The 18,157-nt window shown below is 44.1% G+C and overlaps 1 protein-coding gene across 8 annotated transcripts in view; it reads left to right on the top strand.

Moving 5' to 3' along the window:
• UNC79 (unc-79 homolog, NALCN channel complex subunit) overlaps positions 1-18,157 on the top strand; it is a 147,844-nt gene that overhangs the window by 16,605 nt on the left and 113,082 nt on the right. For all 8 annotated transcript variants that reach the window (XM_039536994.1, XM_039537002.1, XM_039536999.1 and 5 more), the window contains exons 4-11: positions 2,164-2,334; positions 5,033-5,125; positions 6,744-6,799; positions 7,535-7,664; positions 9,519-9,583; positions 13,639-13,727; positions 14,849-14,889; positions 17,236-17,264. In XM_039536994.1, the coding sequence (XP_039392928.1) occupies positions 2,164-2,334; positions 5,033-5,125; positions 6,744-6,799; positions 7,535-7,664; positions 9,519-9,583; positions 13,639-13,727; positions 14,849-14,889; positions 17,236-17,264 (674 nt within the window). The remainder of the gene's footprint in view (positions 1-2,163; positions 2,335-5,032; positions 5,126-6,743; positions 6,800-7,534; positions 7,665-9,518; positions 9,584-13,638; positions 13,728-14,848; positions 14,890-17,235; positions 17,265-18,157) is intronic.

Genomic DNA, 18,157 nt, shown 5'->3' with positions numbered 1-18,157 from the left:
TGATTTCAATGGGTGTCACTTGTACACTGAGGTGAAGAGAGCTGTGCTCCAGGCTGTTAAGCTTTGGTAAGTATATAAATTTAATTTTGCAGGAAAGATTTCCCTGTTGCTTTCAGAATTCCTTTTGGATAGATAATGTATTTTGATTCCAGTATAGACGTAGGAAGAGATGATATGATGTCTGTACAGTGGATTAAAATTTGCAATGAAACTTGTAATTTATTCCTTCCTTCATTTTAGTAATTTCTTTAATAAAATGTAGTTATCAGAACAACTTAGACCTAGAACAATGCTGTTGTGCCTTCAGCCAGACCACTTGTATTTTGATCCTGTCAGATTTCACAAGCTAGGCCACATCTGTACTTAGTACTTTTTGTGCAAGATGCTGAGCATTTATTGCAAGAGAGAGGCACACTGCATCCTGCAGTATGTGGCCCTTGCATGGAGGATCTTTGAAGACACTAAAACGGAATACATTAATGATTGTTAGAACTTATAGAGTGCTTTTCAGTCAGAGATCTCTAAGCACTTTACAAAGGTAGGTATAAATATCCCCAGTTTACAGATGAGAAAACAGAGGCACAGGCTGCCTAAGTGACTTGCCCAAGAGCACACAGTGAGTTAGTCACAGAGCTTGGACTAGAAACCCACTTGCTTCAGGAGGAGGTTTTTGTGATTCATAGGAACACAGGAATTGCCAGACTTTACATCAGACTCAAGGGTACCTCTAGTCCAGTATCCTCTGTCAGTGGCTGGCACCAGATACTTCAGAGGAAGGCAAATGTGGGAGAATGTGCCTCCCTCACAACAAGTCTGATCCTGATATCTAAAGATTGGCTTAAGCCCTGAAGCACAAGTTTTAATATCCTTTCCATAATTTTTGGTATAATTAATTATGATAACTCTGAATATACTTGATATCCATATAAATATCCAATCTCTTTTTAAATCTTAGTGAGTTCTTGGCCTCAATGACTTACTGTGGTAATGAATTCAGCAGTTTAATGTAGTGTTGAAAATACAGTGACATTCTTCCCTCTGAGTCAGCACAGAACCAGTGCCCCAGTCTGGTGTTCTGGAAACACTTTGTTCTTTGAATGAGATTTAAAACATAGGTTCTGATTTCCTGTGGCTATGACAGCTTCTATGGCACTTTTTGCAAGAATAGGTCGGTTAATATACCAATGTCCTGGCCAAATTCTAACTCTGATAGTGGCATTCTCCCTACCTAAACCCACGCCCCGATCCATGCTCCTGTGTTGGTTTCAGAGTTCATTTTCCCTCTAGACCTGGGGTGGGCAAACGTTTTGGCCTGAGGGCCACATCAGGGTTCCGAAACTGTATGGAGAGCCGGGTAGGGAAGGCTGTGTCTCCCCAAACAGCCTGGCCCCTGCCTCCTCCCACTTCCTGCCCCCTGACTGCCCCCCTCACAACCCTCAACCCATTCAACCCCCCCTGTTCCTTGTCCCCTGACCACCACCTCCTGGAACCCCCTGCCCCTAACTGCTCCCCAGGACCCCACCCCCATCCAATCCCCCCTGTCCCCTGACTGCCCTGACCCCTATCCACACCCCCGCCCCCTGACAAGCCCCTGCGACCCCCAGCCCCTTATCCAACCACCCCGCTCCCTGCCCCCTTACTATGCTGCTTAGAACACCAGAACTGGCAGCCGCACCGCCCGGCCGGAGCCAGCCATGCCACTGTGCACTCTAGAGCACCAGGGCAGGCTCGCGGCTCTCGCCACCACGCTGCCTAGCAGGAGCTTGCAGTCCCACTGCCCAGAGCGCTGACAGCACAGTGAGCTGAGGCTGTGGGGGAGGGGGAACAGCAGGAGAGGGGCTGGGGGCTAGTCTCTCTGGCTGGGAGCTCAAGGGCCGGCAGGACAGTCCTGGGCTGGATGTGGCCTGCCAGCTGAAACTGTTGCTATTTGCTGTTAAACAGCTGCCTCCTTCCACCCTAGAAGGAAATTCATTATAATGGTGGGTGAAGTGATTCCTGTGTGTTTAAATATCAACTAAATTTCTAAACAATTTTGGGGAGAAAGGCACAATTTAAGTTTAAGTTATGATGATCGTTTTGTAAACAGTCCATAAACCAAAAAATACATCATGTTTTTTTTAATAAAATATAATGATGCTCTGTTTATTGAATTTTCTTTGACAGATCTTGGACAGTCGATTTTTTACACAACCACATGTTTGCTTCCTTTTCTCAATGATGACATCCTGAGTACTTTGCCTTATACAATGATTTCAACATTAGCCACCTTTCCACCGTTTCTGCACAAGGATATTATAGAGTATCTCAGTACCTCTTTTCTGCCTATGGCTATATGTAAGTGGAATTCATTCTAATAATGTTACATTTCAGAAAGTACGTAGGTTTTTTAAATAACATTAGACCATAGTTATCCATGTTTTATTTACCATGTGGATGTGGTTACATATTAATCTACTTGCTTGCTACAAAATGTAATTCAATGTGGCTGCTGTTACCAGAGGAAGAAGTTATACAGAATGTCTACTTTTTATGTTGTATTACTAGGTTATTTCTTTTCACTTAAAGGGTGAAATAAAACACTGTAAGGTGATATACTGTACTAATTACACAAAGAGCTTCCAATGATAGCAATGGGAGTCCTGAATACAGAGCAAATGTACAATATGTTCCTGAAAATACAGATGCAACAGCAATATGTATAACATTTGCATCCGGATGCACATGAACAACTACAGTCAATATAACTGATGGACATCCAATAGCAGAATTTGGCTCTGTTTATCTTATTGCTTTGTACTGAGTAATTATGGGTGCCAATGGAATCTGTTCTAACTGTAATTGTCAGGAATGAATCTAATAGGTAGCTGATTTTCTGATTTTTCTGAAAGGATATTGAATTACTGCATAAAGTTAAAATCCCTGCAGGCTGTGGATCCAAAGCAATACTGACTAGCTGTGATTTGAACACTCATCTATGTACCTGATAAAAGCTTGCTGACCTTTCAGTAGCTGCTATAAATACATGTTTTTTTCACATTTCACAAATTTGGAGACTGGGGACTATAACAAGTGTCAGTTGCACCATAACCAGCTAAATTCCCCTTTCTTATCAGCCCTATAGACCTTTGTTGTATGCAGTGTTGTTGTGTAGCCATGCTGGTCCCAGGATATTAGAGTCCTTTATCTGACAGTATGAACTATTTCTGCATTCAGAGCTCCATTAATGGTACTGGGAGTTTTGCACAGCAAATCTCTACAGAATATCGGAAGAAGCATGGTCTAGTGTCCTAAAGCATAGGACTCTGAGGAGGTCTGTTATCTGCTATTCCTGGCTCTCCCACAGATTTGCTGTGTGACCCTGGGCAAGCCACTTAACAGCTCTGTACCTCAGTTTCCCCATTTGTAAAATGGGAATAATAATACTTCCCTGTATCATGAGGGTCTTGTGAGGCTTAATTCTATAATGTTTTCTAAAGTTCTTTGATATTGTGGATGGAAGGTCCTATAGAAATACAAATTAATATGCAATAGTCTCACTGTGGTTTAAAGAATTTTGAACTAAAGCCTTTATCTATCCATTATGCTAGACTGTGAAAAATGCATTCAATGCAGAACTTTCTATAGAGTGCTCCTCCAATCCTGTATTTCCTCAAATCTCTGAAACTATTCTCCAGAACAACCTATTAACCCTAATTCTCCCTTTAGTTAAATGGATACTAGTCCCGCAGTGGATATTGTACATATGTAACTGAGAGCAATAGTTAGCCAATTGCCTTTTTCTCACACAGTTTTCTCAAATCGCTGTATAAATCAGTCCAACTCTATATTTTGTTTCTAATACCGCATGGTACCTTTTCTGTATAGACTATTTTTAAATGCCAGGTCAGAACTGTGGGAGAATACGTATTTCACAATATAAATGATCACAAGCAGATCGTGCCATAATAATTTGGGGATTGTTTTGAGCGGCATGTAATTACTGGGCTACTGACGTGGCAGAGAATAGTTCCAGCAGAACAGTAATTAAATCAGAGGTAATTACACTTGTGGCATGTACACTCAGGGGTATCAATTATATTCATTATCTGAGTGCTATGATCTATGGGTCCGGCCATCTATAGCACATTGCTGAACTGTTTCACAGCTTCTCTTCCACTAACCCCACTTGCTTAAGCAGCTCATAACCCCAGCAACAGGCTCCACTAAGCCTTTGCTTTGTAACTCTGTTTCTGCAATCGATATCAGGAGATGAATGATGGTAGCCCAATAAATACCCTCAAACTTCAGGGCTTTCCCAGGATCCTAGCTGGTGGTGACCAGTAGCTCAACATTGATCAGTCCACTAGGAGATCAGCAGACGCTCCAGCTAGGGTCTATTAGGTCTTATCTCCTACAACCAGAATCATAGCTCCCATGTTTAAATACTGCTGTTGGTATCAGTGTTCTAGTATAGTTACCCCAGCTAGTGAGGAATGGGATTTTTAGTCTGAGAATAGTGTTTAAAATCATGCTGCCTAGGGACTAATCTATACTATAGACCAATAACAGCCAGCACCCTATTCCACTCCAGCCCCACCCACCATTCCTCAATACCAGTCCTCTCATCAACCCCGTTGCCCCACTCAGTAGCTCCCACAAGCTTCCCATTTTTTCCCCCAGGACCTGAATCCTAACAGCAAAGGATTGTGGGATATGGTGTGTTGTGAGCTGATATTTTGGCCATTTTGTGGGTTGCAGACTGAAAACATTTCAGAGCCATGGTTCCGGAGGAGGGTTTTGCTAGCACAGCTCTCAGACAGAAACCTTGCTATTCAGGGGAACTAGGCTAAAGCCCTGGGAGCAAACACCACATCTACAATAGTCTTTCTTTTGCCATCAGAGAGCTTTTACCCCATCACGGTTGGTTTTTTTTTTTTTTTAAATACACGCATCCCTGGGCATTTTATTTGCGTCAGTCAAAATCTAAACTGGGTGCAGTTGTTTTCTATTTTTCTTGCTGTACACTAGGAGATATTTTTTGCTTCCCTTTAAGTGGGATCTTCGAGGAGAGAAGGGGTGCCTGCACATGTCAATCTATCTGCATCTTCAATGCTAATGATTGCAATGCAGTACACATCAAATCCCGGTATGTATAAATAAATATGCACCATTGTTTGTATCTCTCTGTCCTTGTAAAGGTATGAGTCATGAAATATTACGTCAAAGAAAGTGTTTGAAAACTCAGCTCGCTGAAAGTTCAGACAATTGGAAATGCTTCTCCTCACCATGCTGGAATTGCGAAAATGGATTTAAAAATAGTCCTTTAGTTAAAACTTGGCATTTCTGAGACTGGTATTTGAAGCAGCAATGTTTCCAGACAACTAGGCTTGTCAGGATTCCATTTTAATTTTATTTGTTTATAATTTTTATGGATAATGTTGATTATTTGTAAGTATTTTTTTCCTATTTTTATCAAATTAAATTTTCACAGATGTGCAAAATTATGTGTTTTAAGCATATTTTACCAATATCTATTGATTTAAAGTTCATAGTTGTGGGTATTGGCGGGGGGTGGTGGTGGTGGTGGTGTCAGAGAATCAGACCATAAATATTTAGTGACAGCAGATGTTGAGACTGAAAAAAACTACAGCTTTATAACCATTAAAACACAAATTGTCAACATATTCTTAAATCCAACTCTAGTAAGTTCTCAAGCAGTATTTTTCTTACTCCTCCTATCTGTAAATTTAGATTATTATCAATGAAAATATTTTTTTCATTGGTTTGTGCATGTATGGTGAAATTGAGACTTTAAAGCAGTCCTGCTTATTCTAGCTTAACATCAGAAAATGGAACATTCTAACATCAGTGCTTAGCAATAATTACTAACCATCAGTCATAATTAAATAATCTGTTTTATTGTCTCATATACTGGACTCCTGTACTGCTAGAATCACAATTGTTGTCACTTTTTTAGCAAGACAGCGATTGCTGTCTACGGGCTCCAAAATAAACTGTAATTAATTTAATTGTAATTAGAAAGCACCCGAAGGCAAAATCTGCTCTCTCTAACACTGGCGCAGCCCCAGTGATGTCAGTGAGGTCACACTACTGTCAAGTGAAGATAACATTTGACCCATAGGAATTGACTCTCTCTTTGCCGTAAACAACTCTCTCCTATTTATTTATTAAGTGGTGTAGATATTGAAATGCACTGGGCCGTCTGTACCATGAGCATGTGAAGAAGTCTTCCACAATACAAACATGATTAACCAAAGCTGAATAAAAGTAGGCCACAACCTAGAAATATGCTATTTTTATGACAAATTTTAAATATGAATGAGATTTTTGTATGAAGTATTTTGCTTTTTGACTCCCAAATCCCTGCTCTAGCCACAACACTGTTACACCAGAGCTGAATTTGGCATCATATATTCACATACTGCCATAAAAACAAGGTCTAAGTGAATAGGCAGGTAAATCAGATGTAGGCAAAGGGAACTACTCCATATCTGTGCAAAGAGTAAGTGCCAAAATTTGGGACACGCATTCCTCAGCATCAACGAACTACTGATATTTAATTTCCAGCTCTCAATTATCTACTCTAACCCCAGGACAATGAGCCCTTAGCAAAGTGTTCACTTTGTAAACATGGAATTAAACAGAATGTAGATTCAATAAACTAAACTAAATGCGACACAAGCCGTTTCTTGAACTTGAGTTTCCATTTCAGTGTCATGCTTATATGATCTTTTCTCTCTCAGTGTATCATTGTCAGTTACTGGAATGCCTCATGAAATATAAGCAAGAAGTATGGAAAGTAAGTTTGTGACCAAATATACCTTTATATAGACAATGTTGTTTACAATAATGAAAACCAGATGGCTTGAAAACTGTAGTCACTTTGAGCCAGAAAGTCAGAAGTAGTGATTTCCATGTGTGATCCTCCTGCTGAATTTGGGGCAAGCATGCGTTGGTTGCTCAGAATTGGAATTTGTAGATGCTGTTCCATCCCTTCAGATCGGGGCCCGTTTTCTGAATCCTGCTTAAATGTTGCTCACGTTGGGGAAAAATCTTGTAAGAGCAAGAGATCTTACTAGTTCATATTGGACTGAATTTTTATGAGGATGGTTTGTGTGTAGTATCATTGAGGCCAGAGGTAATTTAGTCCCCATTTGACCTCAAATCTGGATTCTTATCCTTAGCCTGAACCAAATCTGGATCCAGTTATGGATCCAAACTCCACCTTTTTGGTCTGTATCTAGACAGAAGGCTTAATTTGCTTGAAGTTATTATATATTATATGCATTATGGTAGCACCTGGAGGCCCCAGTCAAGATCACAGATCCATTGTGCTAGGTGCTTTACAAACATACCGGTAGAGTTGCCATCTAAGCTCCCCCAAAGAGTTTGCAAAAGTTGGTGGGCAGGGTGTAAAATGTATACAATTGGTATATGTGTAAGTACATTTGAAAACATACATAAAGTAATGTTATGAAATGAGTTGTGTTTTGTTACTATGCAAACTAAACAGGCTACACATGTTGTTCCTTAGGACTTGCTGTATGTAATAGCTTATGGTCCTTCTCAAGTAAAACCTCCAGCAGTACAAATGCTATTCCACTATTGGCCCAATTTAAAACCGCCAGGGGCAATAAGTGAGTACAGAGGATTGCAGTACACAGGTAAGTGCAAAAATGTTTGTATAAACCCAAATAAGCACAATAAACGAGGTGGTCTGGTGTGTACTAGTGTTAGCTGTTAACTCCTGTCAGAGGGATCCTAACTACGATATTCTATAGGCAGATATATTAAGTATAGGCAATGTCTATTTCAGTGTGCTTTCAAAAGGTGATGGTAACCGGTAGAAGTTATGGGTAGTAGAAGCTGGGATCAGATCCAATAAATCCAGTGTGTCAGTCCCAACACTAACTGGATAACCTCTCCCCATAAACCTACAGTGCAAAGTCCCGAACTGGGATATAAAGGTACCCTGTAGGTACCCAGAAGGGATCCATTCAATGTCCCTTTCTAGTGTCACGTTGGATGCTATTGATGTCTCATTTGTTATAGCTGCTGCTGTTGCTATGACTCCTCTTCAAGCTATTACTGTCACTGGAGTCAGGTGCAAACAGAGCTCAGTAGGAAAGTTCCCAGGGCTGGAAAGGATGTGGGAAAGCAGGAAGAGAGAGGCAAAGCTGAGTAGGTGGATGGCACGAGGTCTCACGCTCACCTTCCTCTGTGCTGTTTTGCATCTTATATTGGTAGGGACTGTGCTTCTGCTGGGATGGTTCTTAAGGGTGGGAACTTCCTTTTGCTGCTTGTTGGCCTTAACCCCATCTCTCTGCTTTGAAGAATCATATTTTCAATGTTGTGTTGTCTTTTTTGGATTTTTTTCCATTTGGAGTACAGTTGGGCTGGCACCAGAACCCCACACTTAAATGACCCTGAGCTTTGGGACATTCAGAATGTGAACTTGGGTCTGGATCCACTGGAATGCACCTCTAATATTTGATTACTGTCACCTCCTATGTAGCATTCACTTTCCCTTTTTAATGAGGTCAGATTATTGGGATTTAAATGTCGCTCTGGTTTGTATATTGCTGATCTCTGACCTTGTTCATTGTATTATTATATTTTAAATTGTTGTGCAGCTCATTTAGGGCTAGATTGTGTCTCTAGGACACAGTATTGCCACCCTCAAGAGAGCAAAAATAAAGATTTGGACCTCTACAAATCATGAGATTGCCCCCAAAAATCATGGGCTTTCTAAAATAAAATATTCTATTCTGTGGTTTTTGGTCTGTTTTCTGGTTTTTGAACTGCTCCTGCCCATCCCCAGTGTGTGCATGACAGTGTTGCAGATGATTCCACATTTATTGGATAAAGTGATTTTTGGCTCCTGCTACAGGAGCTCTCGCCCCCACATTTGCCTGTTCCCCCCCCAGTTTCCCCTCTGCTCTTCATGGGTTTTCATCTCCCTCTCCCAGGCCTGGGGGACTGCAGCAGGGTACCCTCTCCCCTTTCCAGTCATGGGGGGCTCCTGCGGAGGAACACTCATGCTGTCCTATCCCTCACATTGCTCAGAGGATGGGATGGAGTTGCCCTGAGCAGCTGGTCTGTTTAGCTCCTTCCTTCCCCCTCCTCTCCTGTCAGAACAGTTTTGGATTGCTATGGGGTGGTGGTGGGGAGAGCTTTTCCTGTGGCAGTCCTGATTGGTTGCTCAGCCCCAGGAGGCAGGTGAGTGGGGCAGACAGCTGATTACAGGGGGTTTCCCCCCTAGGTGTGGCTCAAATTCCCTAGAGGGCTGGAATGTGTGACAAAATCTGAGCATTGAGGACACAGCCCTTAGTAAGGGATAGTGTGTTGCTGAGCTGCCCTAGGAACAGCTCAGGAACAGGGGTCGTGTCTTCCTTTGTATTTGTACAGCAGCTAGCACAATGGGGCCCAGTCTGGATTGGGGCCTCTTGGCACTAGCATAATAGTACCTATGAATAATATTTATTTTTTTGTTAATCAGCTGTGTTTTGGTTTTGCAGCCTGGAATCCCATCCACTGCCAGCACATTGAATGCCATAATGCAATTAACAAACCAGCTGTGAAGGTACCGTTATTTCCACAGGACCAGAACTTTGCCCAGTTGAGGGCCTTAATGTAAAATTTCTGTAAGCCCATGGGTTGAAGCTAGGACCCCATTTTGTCTCCGGTCATACACGGAAGTTGGTAAGACTTGTATGTAATCAAGGGCTGAGTTTGGCGTGGAAATCGCTTGCAGTTACCCATATCTTTAGTGGCCTGCTTTTGCTTCTACTGAAGTCAGTTGCAAAACTCCTATTGACTTCCATAAGATCAGATACAGGAACTAAGATGGCAGCATGGCCTGTGGAAACTAACGGGCTTAAGAATATGTCTTGATCTAGATGGCCTACGTTGCCTGGCTGCTCAGATGAAGATGGAGTATTTCATCCTGGATCCTCCATGAGCTATGTCCCAATATTAAATATAAGGATGGTTGCAGGCCACATGTAGGGTTGCCAAGTGTCTAGTTTTTGACCAGACTGCCTGGTTGAAAAGGGACCCTGATGGCTCCGGTCGGCATCACCAACTGGGATATTAAAAGTCTGGTCGGCGGCACAGTGGAGGCCCAGGGCTAAGGTAGACTCCCTGCCTGCCCTAGCTCTGCGCAGCTCCTGGACGTGATCACCAGGTCCCTGCAGTCCCTAGGTGCATGGGTGGCCAGGCAGGCTTGGCACGCTGCCTCTCCCCGAGGGCCGGCTCTGCAGTTCCCATTGGCCAGGAACCGTGACCAATGGGAGCTGTAGGGGCAGTGCCTGTGGGTGTGAGGGCAGTGCACGGAGCCTCCTTGGCTCTGTCTAGGGGCTGCAGGTACCTAGCAGCCGCTTCCTGGGAGCCATGGTAAGCGCTACCAGGACTGTGCAACTCCTCCCACATCCCAACCCCCTGCCCCAGCACAGAGTCCCCTCACACACCCAAACTCCCTCCCAGAGCCTGCACCCCACACCCCAACCCCCTGCCCCAGCCCAGTGAAAGTGAGTGAGGGTGGAGGAGAGTGAGTGATGGAGGGAGAAGAGATGGAGCAAGCAGGGTGGGGCGGGGCCTCAGAGAAGGGGTAGGGTAGGGGTGGGGAAGGGGTGTTCAGTTTTGTAAGATTAGAAAGTTGGCAACCCTATCCACATGGAAAATCTCTGGAGTGGTCTCTGGCTACCCCAGTGTTATGTTTTCTCAAAAATATTACTAATTATTTTCTCCAAAGTGTTTAGAAAGGAGATAAATAGCATCATCCCCGTTTTACAGGAAACAGGAATCACAGAGAGGTTAAGTCATTCAGACCCCCGGGTCATTCAGTGGGCAGTAGGAGAGTCAGAAATAGAACCCACATTTACTGAGTCCAAGTCTGGTGCACACTGCCTGTAGTAAAGCTATTTATTTATAGACCTAACCTATATTCCAGTCACTGCATAAACATTAAAACAATTAAACTGATCAAAATGACACTGGATAGATCTCTCCCTCCCAGCAAACTAGTCTCCAGTGTATTATAATTGCAAAAAAAGATGTTCATACTTGACTTCAGAGCTCCCAAAATTTCCCACCCAGCATTGGTGTTGCATTGTGACCTAAAGGTCACCACGTTTGGACTCCAGCCATTCAGTGGGGAGAGTAACTCTTAGTGAGATTTACAGTTCTAAGGTTTGTACATGTAAATGCTTAATGCTTAGGAGTCTTGAATGGACTTTCATTTGAACTACTTTTTGCTGTAGAATGAAGATCTGAGCTATGTAGAGATATATGAATTGAGGCCTATTCTCTCTTAGATACATGCCCAAAACTCTTGTTAATAGAGAGAGGATGGAAGTTACATCCAAAGAAGAATCTACCCTTTGTCATTCGCAGCAAGATCAAGCTCTTGGCTAGATTAAGAAACACTTTAATTTAGTTTAGAAGTGATATTATGGTGCCTGTTAGCGATTGCCTTTTGTCTTTACTGCCCCCTTGTGGTGAAACTGGGTGACACAGCAAGGCTGCTCAGTTTGCATTCTACTCTGATGGATCCCCTCACCATCTAGCCTGCTCATGGGTCCTTTGTCGTGACCCTAGCCCTCCGGCTGCATGGCTGGTAGTCCTTTCCCCCTTTCAGGGGGCTAAAGAGTCCAATGCTTCAGGAGATCAGTCACCTTAGATGAGAGTCATACAGTCATTGATCTCTTTGAGTGTGGCCCTCTTGCTCAGGGCCTTAGTAAACCGTCCTGATGGGTTTGGTAGGGGAGCCTAAGGCCTGGCCATTTTCTGGGTTCCAGACTAGGAACCCTGTATAAAGGAGTTTATGTCAATTTCTTTCAACCCTTTACTGTTTCCCTGGTGTGCTTTCTAACATGCTGCTCCTGTAGACTGTTCCTCTAGTTCACATCTTGTGGTCCTCTCCTCTAGAGGGTCTGGTTTCCTAGGTGGCTTCTTACTGGTCTGTTACAGAGACCTCTGTTCTCGGTGGCTCTATAGTCTATTTGGCACTCCCCAGGCTATGCTCCAAACTGTCCTTTTGGTTTCCCTTCTGGTTTCCCACATCTAGAGGAGTGTGCCCCCAGCCCTCCTCTTGAAACTGGGTTTGTAGTTCTAGTCATCAGCATGTTCCTGTTTCAGACAGGAGCAGGCCCAGATTAACCAATGTGCACTTGGTGAACTTGCACAAGGCCTACCAGAACACAAAACAACACTTTCCCTGCCCCTTTCCCCACAAATCCCACATTTGATTGGTGCTGTGACCCTGTGTGTCAGGTTGCAATGCTACTCAAATTTGGTCCAGCCACTGTCGTGTCCAGGGCCGGCTCCAGTCACCAGCCCAGCAAGCAGGTGCTTGGGGCAGCCACGGGGAAGGGGCGGCATGTCCGGCTCTTTGGCGGTAATTCGGTGGCGGGTCCCTCACTCCCTCTCGGAGCAAAGGACCTGCCGCCGCATTGCCACAGAAGACTGAAGTGGAGGCAGTAGAGCTCCCACAGATCGCGATCGCGACTTTTTTTTTTTTTTTGCTGCTTGGGGCGGCAAAAACCCTGGAGCCGGCCCTGGTCATGTCATGCCACAGGGAAACTGGGTGAAACTGGAGTGAGTAGTGCTGTGACCTGGAGCTCGGCTCCCCACTTTTACAATAATCATTGGACCAGCAGAAGGCTTGCTGTACCCCCACCCAGAAGTCCAGGGGGATGCACCTCTTCGCTCGAGAACCTCTGCTCTAGAGGGTTGGATCAGGGCAGCAAAATGAAGTTTTGCCTAGAGCGGTGATTGTCCTAGCCACCTTACCCCTTTCAGGCCTTGTGTGGGGTGGACACCCCATCACAGGGCCATGCCTTGTGACTGGGGTGGGCTGACCTCTAGGAACCAGTACCCATAAGGGAAAGATCAACCCATCAGTGTCCATGTCCAGAGCTATGACCGTCCTGCTTCTGAGTACTTAAATAGTGGAATGCATATGCTCAGATGTGTGATCATGTTGCCATCTAATGGCTAACCCACAAAAAGGATAAAAGCCTCACCACTGGTGCAAGACAATGGAGTTATTCTTTTAGCTCTGGTGACAAAGGCCTGCATTTTGAGAGTCAGAGCTCCTGGGTTCTATCTCTGTTATCACATATGTGCTGTATAGCCAAGAGCCATGTTGCTTGTATACTTGCAGCATATAGATGTTGCAAGTGACACCACTGAGATTGAAAGATCTAGAATTCTGCCTTAGCTTGGCCTAAAAATATTAAGCCAAATTCTCCTATATGAGAATCTGCCTCTTAAAGAAAGAACTGCAATGACCATGAAATATAATACGTGTTTAGTTATAGTAATATAACAGAAAGACATACGTGTGTTACTGCCACTCCCATAGGCTCACTTAAAGCAAGAATGCAGAAAACAGGACTGACAATGCTCTCCTTTTACACAAACTGATTCCCTGTTTTGAGCTCGTCTTTGGCAGAAATCATTTGGGACACAACACTGGCAGGTGCTGAGTGCCTCCTGCAAGATGACGAATACCCTTGAGCATCCACTGGCGTCAGTGCTTGTGATTACCTTGTAGCATTGGCCCCTTGGATTGTTATGAAACCAGACCACTTTCATGGAGAGAGGAGTTTATTCTGTTCTTCCTGTGTGTTTCAGATGTGCATAGAACCTTCCTTGTCTGTGGCTCTGGGTGATAAGCCACCCCCGCTTTACCTGTGTGAAGAATGCAGCCAAAGGATTGCAGGGTGGGTAGACTAAGACTCAGAGATGAATGATAATCACAAATAGTCAGTTAAAAACAACCACATACAATGAGTATACAACTCCAGATTCTAACACCCTCACTCATCTTGAATAGAATCTTACTCCACAAATAATCCCACTGAAGTTAATAGACACACCTGTAAAGTAAGCTGCTACCTGGTACGAGTAATTGTAGCAGAGTCTGGCCCAAAGTGAACAGCATTTGCTTTTAGTTTGCACATTAGTCTTAAAGATAAGATTTGTGAATGATATGATTTTATGTTATGAATCCACACCCTTTTTGCACAAGAACAATGTCTCTCCCCTCTCCTTACCATTAAGAGCACTGTAGTGAGGTCTCCCTTGCTGAGGCGTCATTACATTTATGGAAAATGTACTTCAGAACGTTCTCTAGTGTACACCATGAAGCAACTGCATAAGGAGTTAAAACTAGATCACACTTGTGAAGTACATGCAGAAATACATTCTGACATAATTTATCCTCACATTTTAAGTTTTGTTTAGAAACTTGTTAATTTACAAAATCCACTAATTTGCAATGTGTCTCCCAATCATTAGTGAAAATGAGTGAAGTTCTGCTTAGTTCAGAAGCTGTGCATATTTATTTTTGGCTGTTGTTTAACAGACACCTCTGTATCATAGCAGCTGCAAGGAAAAGTAATTAAATTTCACAGAAGTCACCTTTGTTTTGAAGTCATCCTTGATTTAAAGCTACAGGGAAAAGTAATCAAATTTAATTGCAGCCATGGCTTCTAAACAGATATACAGTGTATGGAACAGGTACTTTTCCTTTTTTCATGTTTGTCTAACACTGTTCACTATCAGTTTTTAATCTCAGGATATACAGAACACACTGTATTTTCTAAATTGCTAAATTAATGTCTTCAAAGTAATATTTGAAAGCCTTGAACATGGACAAATATCAGCACAGTGGTAATTTGCAATCAATAGGGCATAACAAAGAGAACTGTTTTAAAACAGCCTGCTATTTATGATGTGCTATTTACAGAAAAGCTTTTTCAGAACAGTGTAGATCACTGATATTTCTTTTGTGCAAAAATAAAAAAAAAGGGATGTTAATTAAATATTTGAATTATTTTAGGGACCACAGTGAATGGTTGGTTGATGTTCTCCTGCCACAAGGTAAGATTTACTTTAAGGATGAATAACAAGTAATTGTGACTCTACAATCATAGGTTTGTTTATTTTTCTCTGTTATCTGAGATATTTGTATTATACTTTCAAGAAAACCACACAGAATCCTAGAAAATAATAATTGTTTACACGTAAATGCTCCGTAGCATCTTCAGAGTAGTGTGCAAACATTCCTAGTTATTATTGTTATGTCTATTACGGTAGTCCGTAAGGGCAAACCAAGAGTGAGGCTCTATTATGCTGGGTGCTGTACAAACAGACTAGCAGATGGTCCCTGCCCCAAAGAGCATCCAGTCTAAATAGACAAGACAGACAGAGGCTGAGGGAAGGAGTAGAACACACAAGCAGAATGAACACTGCTAGCAGCAAACATGTTAATTCTGCCATTTGGGGTGCTTGTGGATTTACTTGGGAGGGGATCAGCTAAATGGTAAGAAAAGGGAAGGGAAAGCATGCGTGGGGCAGGGGAGAAGAAGGTAAGAGGTGCAGGTGTGGAGTGAAGCTGAAGTGAAGAGAACGTGAAGGAGAGGGAGGTGGAGGGGGTAGAGCAAACAGCCAGTCAGCACAGGGCAGAGAAAGTCCAGACAAAACTAGAAAGTTCTCTGAATGCCTAGACATACAAAGGACCCTGCTTTGGCTGCTTCTGCTCCCACCAGTTGCAGTCTCTGGCTGGCTCCTGCCTCCTTTCTGTCTTCTCCCAAGCCCACATAGTGGGGGGATGGGAGTCACCACACTGAGGGCATTGGGACCTAGGTGGAGTGGTCTCCCTGCACAGTTCTGGGTGAAGAGGTATGTTGGAGGAAGGGTAGCTCTGGGTGGCTTCCATTTGATCCCTTCTCTCCAGTGCAGCAGTCAGTATTGCCAACTCCAAGATATCAAAAATCATGAGCCGGACTCCCAAAAATCATTGGCCCCAAAATCATGACATTTTAAAAGAAGTTTATACTGTGTTTTTTAGGCCAGTCTCTTTATTTCTGAACTCCCCTTGTACATTCCCAGGGGATGTGCATGTAACAGTGTTGCCCACTCTCCACATGTTATGGATAAGGCGATTTTTGGCCCCTGCTGCAGGAGCTCTCACCCCCACATCTGCCCTTCTCCTGCCCAACAATTAATCCTGTATCCTAGTCCCCCATCAGTTCTCTCTTCACCCAAATCTCCTCAGTTCAGTCTCCCAGCCCCCATCATCACCACCTCAACGGTTCAGCCCCATACCCCATCCACCCCCACTGCCCTCAGTTCACCCTCCTGGCACTCACCCCATCTGCTCAGAACCCACCATCAGCCCTCACCCTCCTCACTTCAGCCCCCTCTGCAGCCTCCAGCCTCACCTCTGCTCCTTAAAGATTCTTCACCCTCCCCAGACCTGGGGGGCGGCAGTGGGGTCCCCTCTTCCACTTCCTAGGCTGGCAGGGGACCAGCCACCCAGGGCTGACAGCTGGAGACACGGCTGTGCCTGGGGCGGCTGACAGGATTTCCAAGTAAAATTAAGCCTCACTTTTAGAACTCTCAAAATCAGGATTTTTTTTTCCAGTTGATGCTTATTTGAGGTTTGGCCCTCCTCCCCTTCTATCAGATGAAGTTTCTCTCCCCTGCTGGGGTGTAGCCAGCCAGCTGTCTCTTGTTAGTTTGATAGCTCTGCTTACCTGATATGTACATGAATTATCATTGTCCAAGTACTTTGGAATTAACTGCTGGATGGAGAAAACACCTTCCTTTGTTTACAATGGGGTATCTCCTGTTTGACTGCAAACAGATGATTTGTGCCATGGCTGACAAAAAAAAAATCCTATAGTTTACAGCATGCAGCGACCTAACTTGGCCCAAACAGCCTGGCACTGGGGCTGAAGTACTGCACTCTTGGGATGAGACATCCATGCAGGAGAGAAAGGCAGTTGTGGCTCATGTTTAGATTTCAGTGGTCTGCATTTTATCAGCCCTTGTACCCAGATGTTATGACTTGCTGGTGGAGAGAAAGGGGCACTGGTTTAAATTCTGCTAGTATAGAAAGTGAATGTAATTATGAAGAACTTTCCTTCAAATTACAGGGCCTGACTTTGCAGTCCCTAGGCAGACAAAGCTTCCATTAATTTCACTGGAATTTTCACTTATATAGTTCGAACCATTGGCTGGGTATAGTTGACATCAATCATCCGATGTGTTCCAGATACAAGTAGGGAAACCTACCATGTAGCTGGAGGAAAAGGATAATGTTTGGAAAGTCAAGTCAAACCCTGCAGGCTCTTTTTACACATATGTTTCTCCCATGATTGCCATGGTAAGGGAGAAAAGTGATAGTACTGTGTTGATATTTTGTATACCTTCCCCTTACAGCTGAAATTTCTGCTATATGTCAGAAGAAGGTAAGACTAAGTTGTTTCTGTGATGGGGCATGATTTGGTGTGTTTGTGCATAATGTCATCCCATTACTGTGTGATATATTTTTTGCCATCTGAAGTTTTTTCATTACGTATCCATTGCCACATTTGTTAAGGGGAAATGAAGGTGATTTAGCAGTGAGATTTGTTTTGGCTCAGATTGCTGCAGTCTGACTCTTGATTTTGAGATGTTTCCATTAAAATGATAGCTTAACAAAGCAGTCTTCTTGTTCAATTGCTCTTACCAGTCTGTGTATAATACTCCTGTAACCATGCGGGACTCACCCCTGCGGTGCCTCCTGCTGGTACCTTCTGGGAATTAGCTCTCCAGCCATTGGAGCATCCTCCACAGGGCAGTGTCCCCCTTTCACCAGGCCCCCATGTCCCTCCCGTACTCGGTGCCCCCTGGCAGTACACACCTCAGTCTCTGGGTCTCCCCTCCCGGGGGAACCCTCACCTCCGCCTCACCTCAGTATATGGCTACTGCCCAGTCCCCACCTAGCCCCTGGTCACTGGGGCAGACTGCAGTATATAAGCCACTCATCACAGGCAAGGGGGGTTTGGACCTGCTGCCTCTGCCTACCCTTGGGCTGCCCCCTGCAACCCCAGTACCTATTTGGCCTTACTCTGGGCCTGCAGCCTGGGGGGTTTCCAGGCCGGAGCTCCCCAGCTCCTTTGGCTTTCCCCGAGCCCTGCTTCTCCTCAGGTACGCTCCCCAGCAGCCAGGCCCCTCCCTCTCAAAGACTAGAGAGAGAGTGTCTCTTGCTCCTAGCCCACTGCCATGGGGCCTGATTGGGGTGTGGCCACAGTTGAGGCTGCGTTACCAATCAGCCTGGGCTGCTTGCCTCCAGCTAAAGCCCTCTCCTGAGCTGTTTTTA

Source organism: Mauremys reevesii, linkage group 4, assembly GCF_016161935.1.
Source record: "Mauremys reevesii isolate NIE-2019 linkage group 4, ASM1616193v1, whole genome shotgun sequence".
NCBI lineage: Eukaryota > Metazoa > Chordata > Testudines > Geoemydidae > Mauremys > Mauremys reevesii.
This window is presented reverse-complemented; position numbering and strand designations above follow the sequence as displayed.